At 38.9% G+C, this 22968-nt stretch overlaps 1 protein-coding gene across 1 annotated transcript; it reads left to right on the forward strand.

The window, feature by feature from the left end:
- The first annotated feature begins 1029 nt into the window (after positions 1-1029).
- blmh (bleomycin hydrolase) lies at positions 1030-22795 on the forward strand. The gene is made up of 12 exons (XM_056271189.1): positions 1030-1187; positions 1778-1975; positions 3035-3144; positions 3429-3570; positions 3767-3855; positions 5305-5397; positions 16184-16339; positions 16430-16588; positions 17160-17227; positions 17314-17431; positions 18448-18517; positions 22505-22795. Exons 1-12 carry the CDS (start codon positions 1178-1180, stop codon positions 22651-22653), a joined length of 1362 nt encoding a protein of 453 aa, XP_056127164.1. The 5' UTR covers positions 1030-1177; the 3' UTR covers positions 22654-22795.
- The last annotated feature ends 173 nt before the right edge of the window (positions 22796-22968 follow it).

A 22968-nucleotide genomic window follows, 5' to 3' on the forward strand; every position in this document is an offset into this window, starting at 1 on the left:
GGGGGGGCCGTGCACAATTTTCCTAGACCAGTGGTAGGCCTAAAGTTGTAAACGCATCAAATGTCATATTCGATTAATTGAAATAGAAAACAATTTTTAATTATTAACTCTTTAGTTGTCAAAAATGTAATGGCAGTTTTTTTTATTTACACTCCTTTTATCACATGTTTTTCCACCATTTCAAAATATGTATTTGGACTCTTTATTACAACATTGCTGGAAAACTAGTAAATAATCTCATTCAATTTTCTCACCATAGAGAAACTGCAGCGCTGCATTCATCAAACTCAACCAGTCTGTGACCTGTCTGTGACACGTGTTGTTGTAGCTAAGAGAAAATAATTAAACTATTATTTTTATTATTATTTAAATGTTGTTTTTTAAACACTACAAACTAAAATTTGACCCCAAACTAGCTAATTCAAAGGTTGCAATATCAAAGTTGCAATAGCAAAAACCAAAAATGAGCAGAATAGTTTGCAGTTGATACAGCTGATATATAATTTTGTTTGACATAAGGTGCCAGTCAACATTTTATTAAGGTTAGAAACCTTAATTGTGCAATAAAGGTTGTGCAATAACATTTTGATTATAGTTAATTTACACAAATGTAGATTTGTTAATTTTGCTCAAAGTTTTGTGGTATTAAATATTTTTAAATAATTAAAATAATTAATCATTTAAATGAAATAAGGAAAAGGTTTAATTTGCGTTTATATATTTCGGTATTTATTTATTTGTAAATTATTTATATAATAAATATATATTTTTTCAGTGTATGCTGCTTGGATTACTTTGCGACCGTGTTACCAAAAAAATGCCGAGTTTGTTATTTGAAGAGGTTTAATTAAGTTATTTATTTAATTATTTATTTTTAAACTCGCTGACTAATGTTAGAAAAGAAAAAACGAAGTAAGTACTTAATAGTTTAAGTTTATTCGTGGAAATTAACCTGGAGTACCACGCAAATACCATGGTATTCATCAAAATACATGTGCCCTCCTGAAGCTCCAGAAAGGAGGGTTTCTCTCAGATATGGCAACCTTGACAGAAAGACACGCGATTTCACTGGATTTCCTGTTTCCGGAATTCCGCACGGACTGACTTGCTGTCGGCGAATGAAATAAACAAAGACTTACAAATCAGACTCCAACACCTCCTCTCCTCACCTACAAACATGGACACTGGTGCGTATGTGTAAATATTGTCTCTCGCTGATCGTTGGTGCGGGCTGAGGGCTCAGAGCTTCACAAATGTTGATGTGAATGCAGTAGCATTGTGTGGCTAACAGTGAACTAGCCAGAGCTGTTTACTACTACAGCTGAAAGTGACTAAGCAAAGGTGTGACTTTAAACTCTTGATGGCTTTTGCTCGAGTTAAATCACTGGAGTGACACTTTGTATGGGTTAAAATGAGTGCTTACGTGTAATTACTTGAAATGGAAAGGTTTGTAGAGTGAAAGATAAGCTAAACACCGGCAAACTCCAGAAACAATAAAGGGAGTCAAACTCAAGTCAAGAGAGCTGGCTGTCAATCATTTCAGGCAGAATCTGACACTGTCATTATGTCTAACCTCTTTTGTGTCCCATGGGGAAAAAGAAAGTCATATAGATCAACATTTCTTCTCACCATTCATGATTATGCAATTGATTCATTCATGAAAATGCTAGTGAATGTTATGTGGCAGTAATGGGCAGTGTCACACTCTGTCACTGTCCCTGCTGGACTGTAAACTGTGAGCCCTTGTTTTGTGTTTACGTCCTTGTTTGTTGCCCAGGCCTGAGTCTGGAGAAAGCATCAGCTTTTGTCAAGCGGTTCCGGTCGGAGCCTCGATATCTGCTCGCCCAGAACGTCTCGACTTGCATTGATCCTTTAGAGGTGTGTCTGCATCGGCAGACAGTCCAGGACACAGTACACATCTTCCAGCACAGCATTCCCACAGAGGGCAAACCTGTTACCAACCAGAAAAACTCAGGTACCTAGTACACTAAAATAAAGTTTTGCACATGAATTGTGCATCTGACATTACCGGTATGTTCAAAAAGATGTTGAGCCCACTTGAGTGGGAAGTGTCAGTCATATCAAGTCTAGAAAAAGCTACGTAAATCAATTCAATGGAAATAGTAGGCTAACCGAAAACTTGTTTTTGCATGACGTGAAGTTCAAAACTGCTGCTTAACTTTTTCTTAAGAATCACCAAAACAACAACATTTCTTGGTGCAACACTTTCAAAAGACACATGTACTAGATTTGGAACATAGAAGTAAACTATAGCAGGTTAAACTTTTATAGAAGTACATGGGAGTAATATTTGCATAGCAAATACAGTATTATGTATTCTTTTTGAAGTCCATTAATACATTTCTGTGACTTTCCAAAAGAAGAAGAAAAAAAAAAAACAGCAATGAATTACAAAAGTCAGAAGAACAATGTCAAATTTACAGTCACTTCCTCAGCGGCTGCATAAAACCCCCCATACAGCAGTGTAGACAACATTTTTGTCATTTAATACCGGGATAATATAACACTATATAACACTATATAACAATATAACAAGTGTAGTGTTATAAATGTATTTTATATTTAAAAAAACGTTCTATTCATCAAAGAGTAGCATGCTTACACAAAAATATTAAGCAGCACAACAGTTTTCAACATTGATAACAATAAGAAATGTTTCTTAAGCATCAAATAATGGTGTTCAAAATAATGTTCAAATAGAAAATAGATATTTTAAAGAGTAACAATATTTAGTAATAATACTGTTTTGATCATAAGCTTAAGAGACTCGGTAAGCATAATGTTTCAAAAACATTGTATCGACCCCAAATATTTTAACTGATACTGTAAGTGTATCTATTTTATTAATATTAAAAAATTAAAATATATATATAAAAAATAGATTACTGTTAATTGTTGCATAAATCCGCCACCACGTCTATGAAAATGGTCCATATGGCTGAAAATACCGTTTAAATGCTTCCTTGTCAGGTTTGACCTGACCTCACTGTCTATGCTTGTTTTTTTCCATCAGGGAGATGTTGGATCTTCTCATGCCTCAATGTCATGCGTCTTCCATTCATGAAGAAGTTTAACATTGAAGAATTTGAATTCAGTCAGTCTTATCTTTTTTTCTGGGATAAGGTAAGTCAGCGTTACCACTTCTTGTTTGCATCACAAAAACAATGTTTCATTTGAGAATTAACTACTTATTTGCGCCAGGCTCTAAGGTTATAATTCTGCTGTGTGTTGTTTTTGCTGTGTATCGCCTTCTCTCATTGTGTTAATGGTAAAGGTCCAGTAAATCCTCTTTTTGTGTGAGATGTATTGTTTTCCCTGGATGTTTGTGGCCCACTGTGTCCCCTCTTTGCCCCTTCACCTTGATGGTACACACCCCCTGATTATGTGTATTACTGTTTTTGTCTCAGGTGGAGAGGTGCTATTATTTTCTGCATGCCTGTGTGGAGACAGCCCAGCGGAAGGAGTCAGTAGATGGCAGATTGGTTCAGTTCCTGCTATCAAATCCTACCAATGACGGTGGACAGTGGGATATGCTGGTTAACCTTATTGGTCAGTTTAGCTCTGTTGCATTGATGCAACTGTTGCAATTAAACTCACATTTGTTCAGGGGAAGTAATTATTCTCAATTGATAAGTGATCATTGATATCCATATCGTTCACTTCAGTTCAGACCAAAATTGGTTTAAAAATATGAATTAAAATTCTTCACTTTCGAGGTGCATTTAAACTCCTGTGTGTTTTTCAGAAAAATACGGTGTCGTCCCTAAGAAGTGCTTTCCCGAGTCTCACAGCTCAGAGGCTTCCCGTAGAATGAACGATATCCTCAATCACAAGGTGGGTTCGAAGTTACGCTCAACCCTTGAAAGCTACTCTCAGTCAGCAGCGTTGTATCCCCTCAAGCTTTCATGTTGACATTTACAGAATGAGGATTTAGTGGCTGTGTATGAGCTGGTGACTCCATCATAGAAGCACTCTCTGACTCACCGGATGAGCAGAGGAGAATGCCACTAAGGTCACTTCCCTTAGATAATTGAGGAAGATGGCAGTGTTGGCCAGTGTGACATTTAATAAAGAACTAAAACAAATGTGAAATAGTGTGCCAGAAAAGATGAATCAAAGGCAACCATTCTTATTTAAGTATTATTTATATACTATTGAAATTTTTAATTAGTTTTATGTTTATATTTTCTGTTTTCAAGTTTTCTATGCTTTTGTCCTTTTTATTAGTTTTTTAAATTATATTTCTGTTTAGCTTTACTTTAATTTTTAATTTTTTAAGTCATTTTAGTACTTAAACTTATTTTTAAGTTGAAGTATTTCTAAGTATTTAAAAGGCAAAGAAAATCTTTTAAAAAAATTAAGTTTTTCCTCTAATATGTATATTTAATTAATTACCCAAAATGATTTGTAATAGTTTTAGTTAACAATATTGAAGGCAACGCTGCAACTTGAAAAGATTGAAAGACTGAGGCCCCGTCCACACTACTGCGTTTTCGTTTAAAAACGGAGACCTTTTGCTACGTTTGCACCTCCCGTCCACACTAAAACGGAAAAAACGGAGACCCAAAACGGAGAAGTTTAGAAACGCTGCCGACCCGTTTTTCGTTTTGATTCTCCGGAGGGCGTTTTAGTGTAGACGGGTCAAAACGGAGGACTTTAGAAACGATGACGTAGTAGAGGCTCACGCTCGGCTCTATGATTGGGTGTCATCAGTCATGGCGTAGCCTATATCTTTGCTAGCAGCTGTTGTACAAGTAAATTCTGCATTTTACAACGCTATAACTGCCTACATGCGCCGGAGTGAAGCTATTATTCGAGCGATCTGTGACAATTCCCCGTGTGCAGCGGCGGCGCTGACCGTACATGGAGCGTCGGTTTGTGGTTAACCCAGAGCATGGTGGGATAATTTTATCAATGAAGTTGTGTTTACACCGGCACGCGCATGCCCAGTGTTGGTGAATGGTCACGTGATCCGCGTTTTCAGTCGTTTTAATGTGGACGGAGATCAATTCTAATACGCAGCTAAAACGCTGGTGTGGACGGAGATCGTATTCGTTTTAATTCTCCGTTTCTAAACTAAAACGCAGTAGTGTGGATGGGGCCTGAAAGCAGATCCGAAAAACAATCCATGACTCAAAAAACATAATATGATCCAAAAATGAGTTTTGTGATCCGTTGTACCCCTAGAATGGTCTTATATAATTTAACACGTTCTGTAGCATATATATTATCATATTTTTCTTTTGAATCGCTTTTATGATCGCATTTGTTTGTTTGTTGCAGTTGAGGGAATATTGTCTAAGGCTGAGGAACATGGTGGCCAGTGAAGCCACTAAAACTGAGCTGTCTGACACTATAGACACCATGATTGAGGAGGTGAGTTAAATTTCGGAGCTAACCCACCCTCTGATTTATGACAATGGGATAGTTCAGCTTAAAACGAAACTTCTGTCATTATTTACTCACCCTCTTTGTATTTCTAAACCTGTATCCTGTTTCATGCATGTGCACGTCATTAAAGATCCTGGCAACATACTGATTTAATTTTTAATAATAATTATTTTGTGTTCAACATAAAAAGATAACACCATATGGTTGATAGATTGTTATGACATGAGGCTGAGGCAACAAAGTGATCATTACTATTTTTGCGTGAAATATTCCTTGGTGCATTTCTTGTATGCCTGTTGATGGCGCTGTTTCACTGCTGATGAAACCACCACTTGAGGTTGCCAGACAATATTGCAAGGTTATTCTTCACAGGCTTGGCTGGCTGCAAACTCTTGCATATTTCACATAAACTGTGTAACTGTATGAGGACTTTCAAGTTTACTTTTTATAATTATGGGATTTGCAACTGTTTGTTCCTTATCAGCAGTTGCCAGCTCTGAGAACGTCCCTGACATATCAGCTCTTAGAAACATAAAAGCTTTTCTTAGACACTTTTCCAGAATCAACAAACAGACAGGCAGTATGATCACAGTTTCATAATTTAGTCTATCAAATTTATGCTAACTTAAAGGTAAAGGTCTTTTTTCAAAGACCAGCATATACCTGGGGTAATATTTTACATGAAATATATACGTATAATACAGTGCTCAAAGTAAAATAAATACAATATAAAACAGTATTATAAATTTCACTTTAGAAAAAAGAGAGGAAAAAAAACTTTTCTTCTTCAAATACACATGCAATGAGGTCCAACAATCTGAAACTTCATTGCAAATGTCATTCAAAAATAAATTGGAAATAAAGTTTAAAGAATTTGAAATATTTAAGATTCTGCAATACTTCTTTGTAAGCAAATTTACTATGCTGCTAATATTGAGAATTGAACGAATAAATGGTAGCCTATTAAATTTGAAATATTCTCATTCTTTTGGAACCTTCTGTATGTCAGACTGTAAGTAATGTACAGTAGTGACGTAAGAACTTGATCTGACAAAACATGGACATCAATAATTAAAAATCATTAAACGGTAACCTGAACAATAACGTTGTCAACCACCTGTGACCCAAAATGAGCACATACAAAGCATGCCCTGGTTTTGTGAATACCTGCGGATGTGTATTTGAACGTATCTTTTATATGTTTGCATGCATTTTTGTGGGTGTGACTGTGAGTGAGGAAAGAGCGAGCTAGACAGAGAGAAAGAACAAGTGCCTGCAGGACTTGATGACAGAATGTTCCACAAACATGATTGCTATCGCCCGGTGCCTGTCGTTGAGTGGCAAAGGCAATCTCGGTGGCATTATTACTATACCTCCACCATCTGTGAAGGGACGACGCACGTCTAAGTTAATATCTCTAAGCTCGTGCTCTGCGTTTCTTTCACAGGACAAACATATGCCTGAGTACGATCTGCTTCCCTGTAAATCTCCTCTCACCCGCTTGTGTGTTTTCCTGTATTTGATGGGATGTTTGTTTGTCCACCTGGTGTTGGTTTGTTTTTTCTGTAACACTTCATTGGCAGAGGAGCTGTTGGGAAGTTGTTTGTGTACTTAACAGGGACGTGGAGACATGTTGCTTTTATCAAAATGGTGAGTTACAGTGGATGAGATCACATGGTGGTGGTGGGGGGAGGGGGTAATATAATATAATTAATATATTATTTATTTGTACATAAATAAGTACATAATATTTATGTAGTTAAGATTGGATGCTAGTCTAGCATAGATGAAACGAGCATTACGCATGAAATCGGAGCGGTGGTCTTGCACATTGAACTTGTATGAGAGTCATGGGTTCATAATCAACCGGTATCATGTTTCTTTTTCTTTTATCTGTCGTTCCATTCATAATCACTAGTAGATCAAATGTGTCCTTGTTTAACTGATGTGTTGGCAGTGCTGGACTGGACAGTGTCACTCTTTACTCTATCAGGACTGTATCTGACAGATCTCTGTGCAGCAGAACACACCTGAAAGTGGCTCAAACAGACAATGCCTCCTTGTAATGCGATCACTTCACACAGATGGAGACTCTAGAACTTACCCATTTTAAAACATTTGTTTTGTTTTCAGAACTGAAATATTTCAGGTCTTTTATTGTTTTAATACTGATGATTTTGGCATACAGCTCATGAAAACCCAAAATTCCTGTCTCAAAAAATTAGCATATTTCATCCGACCAATAAAAGAAGTGTTTTTAATACAAAAAAAAAAGTCAACCTTCAAATAATTATGTTCAGTTATGCACTCAATAGTCAATACTTGGTCGGGAATCATTTTGCAGAAATGACTGCTTTAATGCGGCGTGGCATGGAGGCAATCAGCCTGTGGCACTGCTGAGGTGTTATGGAGGCCCAGGATGCTTCGATAGCGGCCTTAAGCTCATCCAGAGTGTTGGGTCTTGCGTCTCTCAACTTTCTCTTCACAATATCCCTCAGATTCTCTATGGGGTTCAGGTCAGGAGAGTTGGCAGGCCAATTGAGCACAGTAATACCATGGTCAGTAAACCATTTACCAGTGGTTTTGGCACTGTGAGCAGGTGCCAGGTCGTGCTGAAAAATGAAATCTTCATCTCCATAAAGCTTTTCAGCAGATGGAAGCATGAAGTGCTCCAAAATCTCCTGATAGCTAGCTGCATTGACCCTGCCCTTGATAAAACACAGTGCACCAACACCAGCAGCTGACATGGCACCCCAGACCATCACTGACTGTGGGTACTTGACACTGGACTTCAGGCATTTTGGCATTTCCTTCTCCCCAGTCTTCCTCCAGACTCTGGCACCTTGATTTTCGAATGACATGCAAAACTGAGCAACAGTCCAGTGCTGCTTCTCTGTAGCCCAGGTCAGGCGCTTCTGCCGCTGTTTCTGGTTGAAAAGTGGCTTGACCTGGGGAATGCGGCACCTGTAGCCCATTTCCTGCACACGCCTGTGCGCGGTGACTCTGGATGTTTCTACTCCAGACTCAATCCACTGCTTCCGCAGGTCCCCCAAGGTCTGGAATCGGTCCTTCTCCACAATCTTCCTCAGGGTCCGGTCACCTCTTCTCGTTGTGCAGCGTTTTTTGCCACACTTTTTCCTTCCCACAGACTTCCCACTGAGGTGCCTTGATACAGCACTCTGGGAACAGCCTATTTGTTCAGAAATTTCTTTCTGTCTTACCCTCTTGCTTGAGGGTGTCAATGATGGCCTTCTGGACAGCAGTCAGGTCGGCAGTCTTACCCATGATTGCGGTTTTGAGTAATGAAACAGGCTGGGAGTTTTTAAAAGCCTCAGGAATCTTTTGCAGGTGTTTAGAGTTAATTAGTTGATTCAGATGATTAGGTTAATAGCTCGTTTAGAGACCCTTTTCATGATATGCTAATTTTTTGAGACAGGAATTTTGGGTTTTCATGAGCTGTATGCCAAAATCATCAGTATTAAAACAATAAAAGACCTGAAATATTTCAGTTGGTGTGCAATGAATCTAAAATATATGACAGTTTAATTTTTATCATTTCATTATGGAAAATAATGAACTTTATCACAATATGCTAATTTTTTGAGAAGGACCTGTATACACGCCAGTTCTTCTTTTTCAACTAAGTTGAAACCCAGGAGTGGTTTCTCAATTGGCATCTTACTCACCAGGAATGGGACATTAATAGATAGACATGGGTCTTCATTTCCTTGCAGGTTGACTGTGATAACTGCTCAGCCATTAAATGGGAGGTGTCCATTTACAGCTTAGACTTTCAGATTATCTTCACACCCAAGAAGCTCCCGAAGCGGCCTCACCTCAACACTTGGCAGTTATTTTTCTTTCAATGCGCGGTCCACCATACTAACTTGCCCACCTGTGTCGAGCAGTGCCCTCATTGTCAAGTTGCACTGGGTCAGTGCCTTGCTGCCGATCAATTTGATTGTTGTCGTTTTTGGTCTTACAGGGATACAGAATGCGTTCTCCTTGACTCCTGTACCTCACATCTTTAGTATCGTTGGTCTTTTGTCTCTGATGGGTGTGTTTTGGTCATAGCAGTTCTCCCTCCCTAGGCCTGGCACCAGACCCTTTTGTGCACCAGACCCTTTTGCAGCTTTCACATCTCCGTCTGTTTCATCGCTAACTTGGGCACTACTGGTCATGGATGGTTTTGCTCTGGTTGGTGGGCCCAGTCGGCGCAGCCTCTCATTCTCGTCACTTGTGATTTTCATAACGTGCTTGAGGATAGCGTCGTCAGTTACATCACTATCTTTACACCGGTGACTTAGGCCCTGTTAATCCGTGTGTAAGAACACATCCTGCACAGTAGCTGCACTATACTTCCTGTTTAAATCAGCTTGTTTTGCCGCAAAGAGTATTTTCTTGTTTCAACCCCATGATTCAGTATAGGAATTGCTGAGGGGTTCCATGTTCACTCTGCTTGGTGCACATCAGTTCTTGGAACAGTTCTGTGCTATTTCGGTCCCCCAAGTGTTATTGTAAGAACCCTTTTAGCTCATCTACAGTCATGTCTTCTTTGTTTATCAGCATACATTGTTGTACGTGATGTCTGTTGAGTGATCCCCAATCTGGCCTCCATGTATCTTAAACTCACTGGACTGTATATATGAAAACCCTCCCATGGGGAACGCAAAGTCATGAGCTACACGTTTAGGCCGCTCAGTCTGGTTCACGTGTGCTGTAGTGGTGCCCCCCTGCGCTACAGTGTGAGTCAAGCTAGTCAAGTTCATGTTCTGGGTAGGTGTCATGTACTGGTGGATTTGTCTGCCAATTTCTTCATATTTTTCAAGCATTTTACGTATGTCTGTGTTTGTTCCAGGTAGGGATGTCCCGATCCGATCACGCGATCGGAAATCGGGCCCGATCACGTGGTTTCAGACTCGATCGGAATCGGACGTTACCTCCCGATCAGGACTCGGATATATGTAAATTAGGGGTGTAACGGTACATGTATTCGTAATTATTGAACCATTTCGGTACGCATACAAACCGAACGATTCCTAGGACCATTTTTCCTGCAGACTAAATCCGCGCTGGCGCGATCACCACAACGTTGCGCAACATCAAATGGCAAACGTAATGAAAGCGGAACGAAACTGCGCTTCTCATTATATTGTGCTTAACGGACCATTTATCAGTTCGGAACAGCAACATCTGTGCAGCGCGAGATCAAACGACACTGTGCTAAGAGATCCAGTGAAGAAAACATTTGAATTCGCCACTGAAGTAATAACATCGCTGCGAGATCTAGTGAGAAGCATTCACATTTCTCCGTTATTAATCGTAGATCTCTATTAGATCAAACAGCGCTGACGTGGGAACCAGGAGAAACATTGTGCCGTGAATGAACATGGATTTAATGTTGCACTTCAAAACTCAAATATTATATAAATATATATTTAAATGTTATTTTTAATGTGATTAGCAAAACATTATTTGTTCATCCTTCAAAGATCACCCCCATTTATAAACCTGAAAGTTTCAAGATGTAGGAAAACTCACACTTATTTAAAAATAGTTTTTCTTTTTATAAATAGGAAATTTCTCTGGCATTTCTTTCTTTTTGCTGTATCGTATCGAACCGCAAATTTTGTGAACTGTTACACCCCTAATGTATATATATTCTCATTATTTTGTTATACACTTTTAAAACATTTTTATTTTTTGTTTACATGCCTGCTGGGTATTTTAAGTTGAGGTGCTATTTGTTTTTATATTAGACTTTTTCTATATTTACTGTTGCACTAAAGTCCAAAAGTGAAGATTTTATGTTATTTATTACTTGATTGTTCAAGCAACCTCACAAAAGTGCTCTGTCTGTTGAGTTGTTGAATGTTAAAATAAGGTGAATTAAATAAAAAAATAAGGAACATCCTGGATCTGTTTTTTCTCTCTTCTTTATTCTTTTTTTATGTATTATATAAGTATCGGATCGGGACTCGGTATCGGTAGATACTCAAAATCAAATGACTCGGACTCGAGGGCAAAAAAACCTGATCGGGACATCCCTAGTTCCAGGTATGGCCCTCTTAACACCCCTTGAGTCAGGTGCGACATGTGGTGGTGTCAGATAGGTGTTGTCAGTGGTGGGTGGATGTAACGCATGTGCAAGATGAGTGTTTGTATCAACATCAGATGCAGTAGTGCAAATCTGTTTTGCTGATTTTACAGTCTCTTGCAATGGCAACACTTAACTCATACCTTGGTCCTCAGTCTCGAGCAAGGATTTACTTGACTTGAAGGCATTGATGTACTCCAAACAACCCTCAGTGTCCTCCAGGTCCAGCTCAGATGAGTCTTTAACTTGTACCTTGCAATGTGGAATAGTTCATCAGCAGGCAGTCTGATCTGGTCTTTTCTGATGTCCCAAAACCGCCTTAACTTCAGGATGAAGACAGCCGTATGTTCAACCCTCTGTATGTGTTTCTTACTCTCGTTGTCACCGTTGACACAGCAGCCACTGGCCGCTGGCCTCTAGCCCCTGCGCCACCTTGTCCTACGGTCCTGGAGTCTTTGCATCCTCCTAGCATCACATTGTAGTAGCTCCCGGACGAGCCCCCAAGAAGCTGTTGCAGGACCTGGTTCAGGAGACGTAAAGTGAGGAGAATGGGATAGTCGCGTCTGGTCTTTCACAGCTTCTCTGCAGATATGAGGAAGCATGCGCAGTTCCGCTGTTCTGTTTGCGGGCCTTTTCATAGGGCCTTTTTTCATTTTGTCCATATAGTTCAATGGTAAATGGTAAATGGACTGCATTTATATAGCGCTTTCACAGACCCAATTGCCACCAAAGCGCTTTACATTTGCCTTACATTCACCCATTCACACACTCATTCATACACCGACGGCAGTGTCAGCCATGCAAGGCGCCATCCAGCTCGTCGGGAGCAGCTGGGGTAAGGTGTCTTGCTCATGGACACCTCGACACTTGGTCAGGTGGACCCGGGGATTGAACCACCAACCTTCCGGTTTGTAGAAAACCTACATGGACCACTGAGCCACTGCCGCCCCTTCATGAGTGGTCTCAATAGACATTTGTTAATTTGCAACACTGCATAAAGGAAATAAAGCAATACAATCAGTAAATGACAATACTGAGGAAAACATACAATTGGAATCATACTTTGTGTGTATAACAATTGGGTTGTATAAACATTCCATTTTCTGTCAGATTCTAGCTATGATTGAGGAATGTGCAGTATTATTATTTTGGGGGTTGAGCTCTGGTTTATTACTGTGATGCATAATTCTCTGCAAAGACATGCTGAAATTCCCTTGAGGAGTTTGTTTGTAAGGGCCAAATGTTTCATGTTTACAGGAAAAGTTCAAGTAAATCAATCAAATGTATTTGTCAGTTTTTCACGGTCATGCTCTAAATTATATTTTGGCTTGCATTGCGTCTTATCTGCCATGTGATAAAAGCAGAAAGGCACATTTTTGACACACTATTCCTCGGTGAACTCCATACTGTTTACTTCCTTGCAAAGCTGTGTTTGAGAAGCAGATGCAAACAACACAAATGACAGGATCAGCGCTGTGGTCTCAGTACCAGAGTCTGGCAGCTGTCTAGAAGAACAATGTTTTTTGATAAAGAGCTTGTAAACAGATACACTTACCTTCACACAGGCCACTGGAATCGTGCCGTGTTGTGTTTTCATACGTCCAGCAATTTGCATGGCTGATTGCTTGCACATTGATTGCTTTGATGGGAGACAGCCAGCCTTTCCTTTCCTTGTCAATAAACACCTGGATGCCATAATCATACCTGGAGCGCCTCGTGCCCACATGAGTGCATGTTTTTAAGTCAGGACTCAGGAGCAGGTGCTTGTGATCCCAGATAAGCCAATATCTCAACCCACTAGACTGAGAGGTGACGTGTGTGGCATTGGATGAGTCTGACCGTGGGTGACCTGAACCTTCCTCACGCCAGTCCCACTCCACTCCATAAACTTTTTTTGTTTTGTTGGTTTTACATTTTTTCTGTTCTATTTATTTGTTTAATTTAATTTTTTGTTTTCTTTTAGTTTGTGTTGTTTATTGTCTGTATTGTTTTTTTCTGTTGTTTTTTAAATGTAGTATTTTGTTATTTTTATTTAGTTCTGTGGGGTCATTCATTTTATTTGACTTTTTTTAAGTTAGTTTTTCGTCTTTTTTTTTTGTAATTTATTTTTATTTAGTTATTTGGGGTTTATTTAAAAAACATTGTGTTCTGTTTGCTTTTGTCTATTACTCTTTTATTTTGCCTTATTTGGTTGTAATTGTTGTAATTTGTTTTTATTTAGTTCTGTGGTCTTTTTCTTTTTTTAATATTGTATTTAGTTTTGTTGATTTTTTTTTTTATTATAATGTTTTGCCTTTTTACTGGTGTTATTTACAGGGGCAATGCCCTGCATGAGCACCAAGCTCTGACCGTTAGGGGTGGAAAAATAATGTTTTCCTACAACATCTTACAGATGCCTTTGCCAGTCTGCTTATATAGTAGGTTTTCATGCACCTTCTTTCAGATCAAGTACCTATTGCTTATTCCATACACACAAATACACATTTGATTTCAGAATAATTCAAACATTGCATCCATAAACATTGCTCTTAAGTTACTCTGACTCACAGATCCTTATTATCCCAAGTCAAGGCATGACAGAACAGCCAGATGATATGAGATTTAGTGCTTTTGGTTGAGAAATGTTCTTTTCTTAAGAAAAAGCTCTACATTTTGCTGTGTCGTGCTCATCTTCCTGGCCTGTGAGCCCTGGTTGTGCCTCTCGGCTCTTCCTGCTGCCCTGTGGCCACCCATCCTCAGACAGGTGTTTCAATATTGACTCGCTGGTTCTGTACTGACGTCAGTGAGCCTCAGCCATTGTTTTGCGCAAGCGGCACTTTTCAACAGGCAAAAAAATAATAAAATACAGGCGCCCGTGTTGTTTGGACGGTCCTGCATGTTTATGTAACCTGCCAAGGAGGAGAGAGGATGTGAGAGCGTGCGATGCAGAGGCTGTTTGTGCGGTTGGTGCATCTGGGTCCAACGCCAGGTCAACAGGGAGGAAAGAGGGCTGGGCGCCGCCGGTATTTACTCTCCCTCTTGGAAGACTGAATAGAGAAAACAAACTAATGCTTAATGGTTTTCTTTCCAGGATAGGGCTGGAATAGGGTGAGGTAGAACAGAGAAGATTGGTTAGAGTCGAGAAAACCTTCTCTTTTTTTTTTAAGAGCATCTAAAGAGTACAGTATATTGACATATCTTTGGTTTATTCAACCTTGTGTTCATCCAAAGCCTTCTGTGCAAGCCAAATTATATTTTGTGGATGATTTATACTGTCAAACTCCCAATAGGACAAAAAAGCACCACTGAAAGTTGTCATTTTTATCATATTTGATTTTTCTTTTAGTTTTAAGGATTTTTCTTTCTTTTTTGTTTTTATTTAATTTTATTTACTACAGTCAATTATAAGAAAAATGACAAGGATGTCAAAAGCCATGGCTCTGACCCTTTGGAATAAATGATAAAGTTTTCCTAGAACTTCTAAAAAATTTAAGCTATTATTCTCCCAATTTTCCCCTTAAAATCTCATACAAGCCTACAAACATCTCATGACTGAACATCTTATGTGTTCAGAATTGCTTTTATTGTACTATTGTACTTCTACAGTGGAGTTTTTTGAGTTTGAATTTAAAACACTAGGAACATTCTGCAAAATATCTTCTTTTGTGGAACGATGTGAGGGTGAGTAAATAACAGTGGCATTCATTTGTGGGTGAAGTAAAGTATGCCTTGAAAACCCAAAAGTTTTATATATATATATATATAAAAATAAGTAACATATTATTATTTTCTATTTACTTCCTGTAAAGTCCAGACAAATGAAATCTCACGTATGTGTGTGAATAATGTCGACCAGAACCAGGCGCATGGTTTTCCTCAATCCACCTACTTGTGTATGCCAAAGGAAAAAAGACAGGCGCATCTTATCTGTCCATTTTCTTGCCTTCCTGCCTGCACATTTGTGATTGACCAAGAAGTGCGTATTATCAAGGTCAAGTTAATCTTGGCTAAGAGAAATCCGCGTTCCAATATGTAAAGCCGAGGTCGCGGTCAGGAGAGGCCAGGAAATGCCTGGGATTGGAGTAACAAAGGCTAAGTTCTGAGAACTAAAAACAGTTTGAGTTCAGAATAAAGAGTACCATTATCAAACATTAGACGCCTCACACACAGTGTTTGTGTTCTTAGTGCTCATCTCAGCTACATCCAGTCAAAGCCAGAGTGTTCTCTATAATGTGGTTTATTTTCCCAGGTCTTATTTAAGATATCACATCCATATGTCATCCGTCTTTAGATTTCAAACTTAATGTGAGCTTTCAATCAATTTTGGATGCTTGTTAGATGCCGTAAAGCTTGAAAACTTCTAAAATGTACACTAAATTTCAAGTTTGGTATCAGTTTGTTGTTTTTTAGTTTTTTTTTAAGTTATTAGTAGTTTTATTTTGCAAGAATGCATTAAATTGATCAAAAGTGTTGGTAAAGACATTTATAATGTTACATAAAATTTCTTTCTAAAACAATCCTGAAAAAAAAAAAAACGTCAGTTTTAAATTGTAATAATATTTCACAATATTACTGTTTTTAGCATTAGGGAATCAATCAGAATTATTTTTATCCATGGATGAAATCCATTGATCGTGTGAATAGTGGCTATTTTTGATTTCATGTCTTTTTTTCTCTTTCATTTAATGTGTTCAGGTGTTTCGAGTGGCCAGTGTATGTCTGGGCAGTCCTCCAGACACCATCTGTTGGGAATACCGGGACAAGGACAAGAACTTTCACCGCATGGGCCCTTTAACTCCTCTGGAGTTCTACACACAGCACGTCAAACCACTCTATAATCTCCAGGACAAGGTACAAGCAGCACAGACTACCTCAGCTACAGCATTAGTTGCCTTCAGTGTGTTGTAGTCCTCACTCACAGGTTGTGTAATTTCTATGCAGGTCTGCCTCGTTAATGACCCTCGGCCCCAAAACCCCTATGGGAAGCTGTACAGTGTGGAGTTTCTGGGCAACATGGTGGGTGGCCGCAGAACACTTTACAACAACCAGCCCATCGAGCTGCTCAAGAAAGCTGCTGCAAATTCCATCAAGAATGGAGAGGTAAAATCAACTATTCGATAGGTTGTTTGAACAACTAGGCCATGCTTGCAAAAGTGTGTGGATTTATTTTCATTAAAAGTGACAGTAAAGACATACTATTACAAAAGGTTTCAGTTTCCACAAAAATGTTATCTAGCACAACTGTTTTCAACATTGGTAATAATGAGAAATCAGTATATTAACATGATTTCTGAAGGATCATGTGACATTGAAGACTGGAGTAATGGCTGCTGAAAATTCAGCTTTGCTATAACAGGAATAAATGACATTTTAAAATATAATAAAATAGAAACTATTATTTTAAATTGTAATAATATTTCACAATATTACTGTTTTTACTGTATTTTTGATCAAATAAATGTAGCCTTGGGGAGCAGAAGAGACTAAATTATATTCTTGTAGTTTTGTCTGAAAGTCTTGTTGTACATGTTTGTCTTGACAAAGTTACTGTTGGGATTTAGGACAGTGATGCTGTTGTTTAGTTACGGCTTTAGGATGATGATTTTAATAACTGAGCAGCTGAAAGTGGATTTTTGTATGTCTATATTAATTAATGTCTTTCTGGCATCAGGCGGTGTGGTTTGGCTGTGATGTAGGCAAACATTTCCATAGCAAACTGGGCATCAATGACATGAATGTGTGAGTATTGCCTCTTCCTTCAGTTAAATAGTAAGACTTATTTCTGAATGTGTTTGTGACTAAGGATTCTCTGGATATTTTTGTAGGTTTAACCATGACCTGGTGTTTGGCATCTCAGTGAAAAATCTGTCTAAGGCGGAAAGGTTGATCTATGGAGACTCTATGATGACCCATGCCATGATCCTTACTGCAGTTACTGACAAGGTACTGAGAGAACAGCATGCTCACAAAACCCAACACACACCGGGGTTGGATTGTACAGAAATTTGAGCAAGTTATTTAACGACCAGTATATCTCATGGGTTATGACCCTGCCTGCTCATTAACAGCTCTGACAGTCAGTGACCTGAAGATTTTTTGTCTCCCTTTCTGCAGACATCCAGCCTGTTTTAATTACCAACAGTTTTTCTGTTTTCCCCTTATAAGTTGCCATTTGCATACCCAGAGTTCACCATTCTCTTCTCAGCAGCCGGTATGCAGCCTCAGTGTACATGTGCTGTAAAACAAAGGGCTTCTTCAGCCTGTCTATCAATCAGTAAAAGATAGCCCAGGTTTAAAGAGCAGCTAGATGTTACACTGTGTGAAATATACACCACTGTTCAAAAGTTTAGGGTCATTAAGTTTTTTTTGTAAAAGAAATTAATACTTTTGTTCAGTAAGAAAACATTAAATTGATCAAAAGTGACAGTAAATATATTTATAATGGTGCAAAAAATCATATTTCAAATAAATGCTGTTATTTAAAACTTTCTATTTATCATCCTGAAAAAAATTAATCATGGTTTTCAACATTGATGATGATAAGAAATGTTACTTAAATCGGCCCCTTTAGTATGTGGCATCCCTCAGGGGTCGATTTTGGGACCACTTTTATTGTCCATATATATTTTTTTTAGATCCTTTGAATTCTATTTTTCAGTTTTATTCTCCAGTGGGTTTAGCAAAGAAATCTTCTTTAGAGCATGTTGGTGAATGCTGTAATGATATTAGCTTTGGCTGACTAATAATTTCCTTCAATTAAATGAGAGTAAAACAGAGGATCTGATTGTGGCCCTTCCACGTCATCTCTATTTACCCTGGCCGGTTGGTTAGGTCCTTGGTTAAAACCTTTTCATTTCAAGCCCACATCTATCCATTATGCTAAACCAACCAATAAGACTGTCGTGTGTATGGGATGGTCTTTTTCTCTCTGTTTCTTCACCTTTGTCTCTCGTCCTCAGAATGGGAAGGAGGAATGCTATGAGAAGTGGCGCGTAGAGAACTCGTGGGGAGACGACCGTGGGAATAAAGGTGAGGGGTCGCCATCTGTCTGACGATTACACGTGCTTCCTAATTTACAGATATTTGGCTTTTGACATTGAATAATTCAATTTGCAGCAGGATTATCTCTTGGGGCTCCTTCGTACACTCTTCAATGACTTAATTTAACTCTTGTCTGAGAACGCTGGGAGTCGGATATTTGATTTAGCATGGGGTCTGTGCTGGGCCTTTCTGATTTCAGATGTTTATAGCATGATGTGTGCGCTAGTCTTGTCGGGCACATCTGTAGACCCGCTCACAGCTGGACCCAATGTCCATACCCACTTTCTTATTTAAAACAGACGCTACATCGAGGGGCTGTTTAATTAGCTCTGGCGGCCTGGAGAGAGAAAGAGTGTGTGCACACGCACACATGGCCATTTTCTTTCTGCTTCCTTAGACCTGCATTCCTCAGAAGATTATAAAGGTTTTTTTGGCCTGCTCGTTTATCGTAAGAAATGATTCCTTGCAGATTGCTTCATCTCTGCATTTAAAAAGTTAAAATTTTGCCTTAAAGATGAAACATGTCCTTTTTTTCTATGTTAAAGGGATATATATAATGGTACATGCACTTTTACAAGTTGATTGTACTGAAATGTGTGTTGGCAGTGCCTGTACACAACCATCATATAATGATAAAAATCCATCCAGTGTTTTTGTTTTAATCTCCTTATATGTTTTCCCCTGTCTCAAATTGAGCCGTTCGTTTTTGTGACGTCAATAAAACGGACGCCCCTCCCACGATTGTTGATTGACAGCAGCGTTTCAACACATCCCCGCCCTGAGCGAGCTGTCATCATAGTCCGTCATTGTTGATACGCTGGAGCAGAATGGCGTCTAACCGATTGTGGTGTTCTGTTCTTGGCTGTAATAACGAACACAGTCATTTTGATGTTCCTAAATCCGAACCGCTGAAGACGCAGTGGCTGGGTTTTGTTTTCGAAGGGAATATTCCCCACGATCAACGTCAATGCGTTCATGTTTGCGCGAATCATTTCTCACCAGACTGCTTTATAAACGAGGGTCAGTATAAAGTTGGTTTTGCTAAGAAGCTGCTCCTGAAATAAGAATCGGTGGCAACTATTTATGTTCCCTCTTCACCTCCAGAAGAAGTGAGTGTAAAGTTTTATTAACCTTTATATTAATCTTTGCAAACCGCGAAAAAAAGTTTTTCATGACCATTAGTTGTATCGTCAATCTGTCAACGAACTAACGTATACATCAGTAAACACATAGCGTTCGTATCTCACTACTCTACCCTGCCAGTGCATACAAAAATAGATCAAAGTGACATTACGTTAACCAACCATTCAGAAACGTCCTGTTCAAGCCTTAATTGTCGAACTTCTTTGCGGCCGCCATCTTGTTCCGGGTCCGACTCCGGTTCAAACTGATACGGTTGCACAGATGTGTCCTCAGAGACTCCCGCTGCCATTCTTTCTCCAAAATATACCCTCAACTGTTGTCAAGGCAACACTCCACATGCGTTGTATCCATAGAGGTTGTATCAAAACGCCAGCAGAACAGAGGGTGGAGTCAGCGAAGCTCATTATCATTTAAAGGCATATGCACTGAAACGGCGTGCTGAAAACAGAGCTGTTTTTGACCAGGTAAAATTAGTGTTTTCTTAAAATACTAATGAGAATTTTTAATAAAAGTATATTACAAAGTTTTCATTTAGACCCTAAACATTCATATTAACTTGTACAAAAATGCCATTATATGACCCCTTTAAAATACTTTTTCCTATGGTGGTTTAATGTGAGGAGACAACTAAAAGAAAGTTTTCATTGGATGACTTTCTCAAAGAGTGTAATCGCCATGGCTTTGTGGTGTTTCTAAGGCAAGCATTGCTATTTTTAATTTTACTTTTCTGTCATTCAAAAGTTTGGGGTCAATAAGAATTACTCAAGTAATTAATACTATAATAAATACCTAAAATTCAGGTGTGTCATGACAGGAATAAATTTGTAATAATATTGTATAATAATAGTGACACTTCTTTCAAAAACATAAAAACATTTTATTGACCCCAAACTTTTGAAGGGTGATATTGAGGAAAAGGTTTTGGGATGTGCAATATTTTGGCCGATATGCCCAATATTTTTAGCATTTAAATTACCTAATGTTAATCTTAAAATAATAAAATAACTGTTAAATTCTTTAGCAAATATCAAAATGAATATTCAGTTTTCATGCTAAATTATGTTGTGATGCTGAAATTCACTTGTAGCATTTGAAACCACTGATTTTAGTTTTTTATTATTTTTAATTTAGACAATGTTATCAAATTTTATTCTGCACAGTAAGCAACTGGCTAAACAACCACCTAGCAACACCCTAACAACGATTAGAACACTCTAGCTGTGCCAACTCCAACATCCCAGTAGTAGTGCAGAATTTACACGCTTCTCCTTTAACCCGCTGACTTTCATAGAAACACCTGCCAATGTCTTATAAAACAGCAGTATTACAGCACACTGCGTATTAATAATACATGACAAATAGAACCTAATCACAGCTGTTTATGAACTCAAAAATCACAGCTGCACATAAATCAGGACTTTGTGGTTTTCAAGCAATATTGTTTGACAGTTAGACGAGAAGGGGAATTTAAAAAATGTGTTGTTGAGGTTGAAGGGGTTAAGGGCTCTCAAATTGGTCATAACAGTTGTTTCCCCTGAAGATTAAACAATAACATGATATACTCAGGGGGGCCGGGTTGACATCTCTGGGGGAATACAGGCTTTGGGCTGTATTTCTGCCTCATTCCTACCTTTTTTTGCCTGTTTACATACTGTGGCACGAACGAGAGTTTGAAGAGGGGTATTTGTGTAACTGATTTTGACCGAATATTTATAATGTGTTCAGTGGCTCACTGGGGGCCCTGAAGCTTGTAGATTTTATGGGTGTAAAAGTGGAGTGATGGATAGAAAGATAAATATTCTTTCAGATGCTTTACGTCCCCCAGGAATGTATGATTTCTATTGCAAATACAAAGACTGCTTGCTTCATAAATAAATATGATGTTGTTTGCAGCAAAAATCAGTTTGTTCTTCAGATTTAGAACAATTTGTCACTGAGGCTTGGCTCAGGCTCATTAAAAGTCCAAAAATGAAGCTCCATTCACACAGATTACAGGTATTTTGGAAGGGGAAAAAAATAACACTTTAATTACCAAAGCATTGAGCTGAGGTACCGATGCACAGAAATCAAACATGGAAATTCAAGCTCTACTGCTCTATTTGTTCTAGTACTTGTTCTGCTCTGTTTCATTAGGTTTTTTCTTCTGTTTGATTGCCCGGTTGATGCGTCTTAGTCAACCGGACATGGCTCAAGAGCGAACGCTGAGTAAAATAATCCTTATCGACATTTACTTCCTGCTTTTAGCAGGGGAAAACTTTCCTGATGTCAAGACTTGTTGCTTTCTTTAAGCAATTAAGAAAGGAACTGGCTTTATTGGGAACCACTGTCAGACACATTCTGAATAAAAAATGTTCAAATGTGTGTGTTTGCTTGTTTTAAAATCAAACCTTGTCAGTTTCGAGAGGTGAGAACAGACGGGCGATTAAGACAGGGTGTGGCGCTCTTTCCCTCTGTGAGGAACAATGAAGAACATGCCGCGCTAATGGGATCAGGATTTCATTTGACATCAGATTTGGTTTAACACTGTTTGCTGTTTAAGTTTTATTCACAAGCCTAATCGGCTTTCAGAGTGTGACGAAAAATCCCGTCTCACGAGGCGGGCACTTAATTGGACATCTCTCAGGCCTGGACTTTATAGCGTCATATTTTGCTTAATTACAAGTTTAATTAGCCGACTGAGTTCTGTCCAAACCTAGTGAGCTGGGCAATCTGAAGTTTCTCAAAACAGCTTCTGCTGCTGCAAATTAAATAGTGTTCCCCTTCTTTTGCTCCTCTCTTATTTTACCCGTTTATCTCTGACTGGCCGTGCCTCATCTCTGCCTCTTCCTGCAGGATATCTGATCATGACAGACGAGTGGTTCACCGAGTATGTATATGAGGTGGTGGTGGATAAGAGTTTCATCCCACCTGAAGTGCTGGACGTCATGCAGCAAGACCCCATCGTCCTCCCGGCCTGGGACCCCATGGGAGCCCTGGCTTAACCACTGGAGCCAAAGGCACCAGTTTTAGCCTGGTCTCCTTGACTCCGCCTCCAGCTGGTTTTTAACCCTCCCATCATCTCTCACAAAAAGCCTGATCTAGATAAAAAAAAAATAAAGTTTTTTTGTCTCTTTTTTATTATCAGTGGAGTCTGAGTGACGAGTCATTTCAATGCGCCGGTCACCTGCTAGCATTCCCCTATTTTATTCCGGAATCTTTCCGATATATTACACTACTGTTCAAAAGGTTGAGGTCAGTAAGTTTTCTTTTGTTATAGTTCAATTTCAGCATTGATATTAAGAAATGTTTCTTGAGCA

The sequence above is a fragment of the Rhinichthys klamathensis genome, unplaced genomic scaffold, assembly GCF_029890125.1.
Source record: "Rhinichthys klamathensis goyatoka isolate OS25496 unplaced genomic scaffold, OSU_Roscu_1.1 h1tg000311l_1, whole genome shotgun sequence".
In the NCBI taxonomy this organism is placed as follows: Eukaryota; Metazoa; Chordata; class Actinopteri; order Cypriniformes; family Leuciscidae; genus Rhinichthys; species Rhinichthys klamathensis.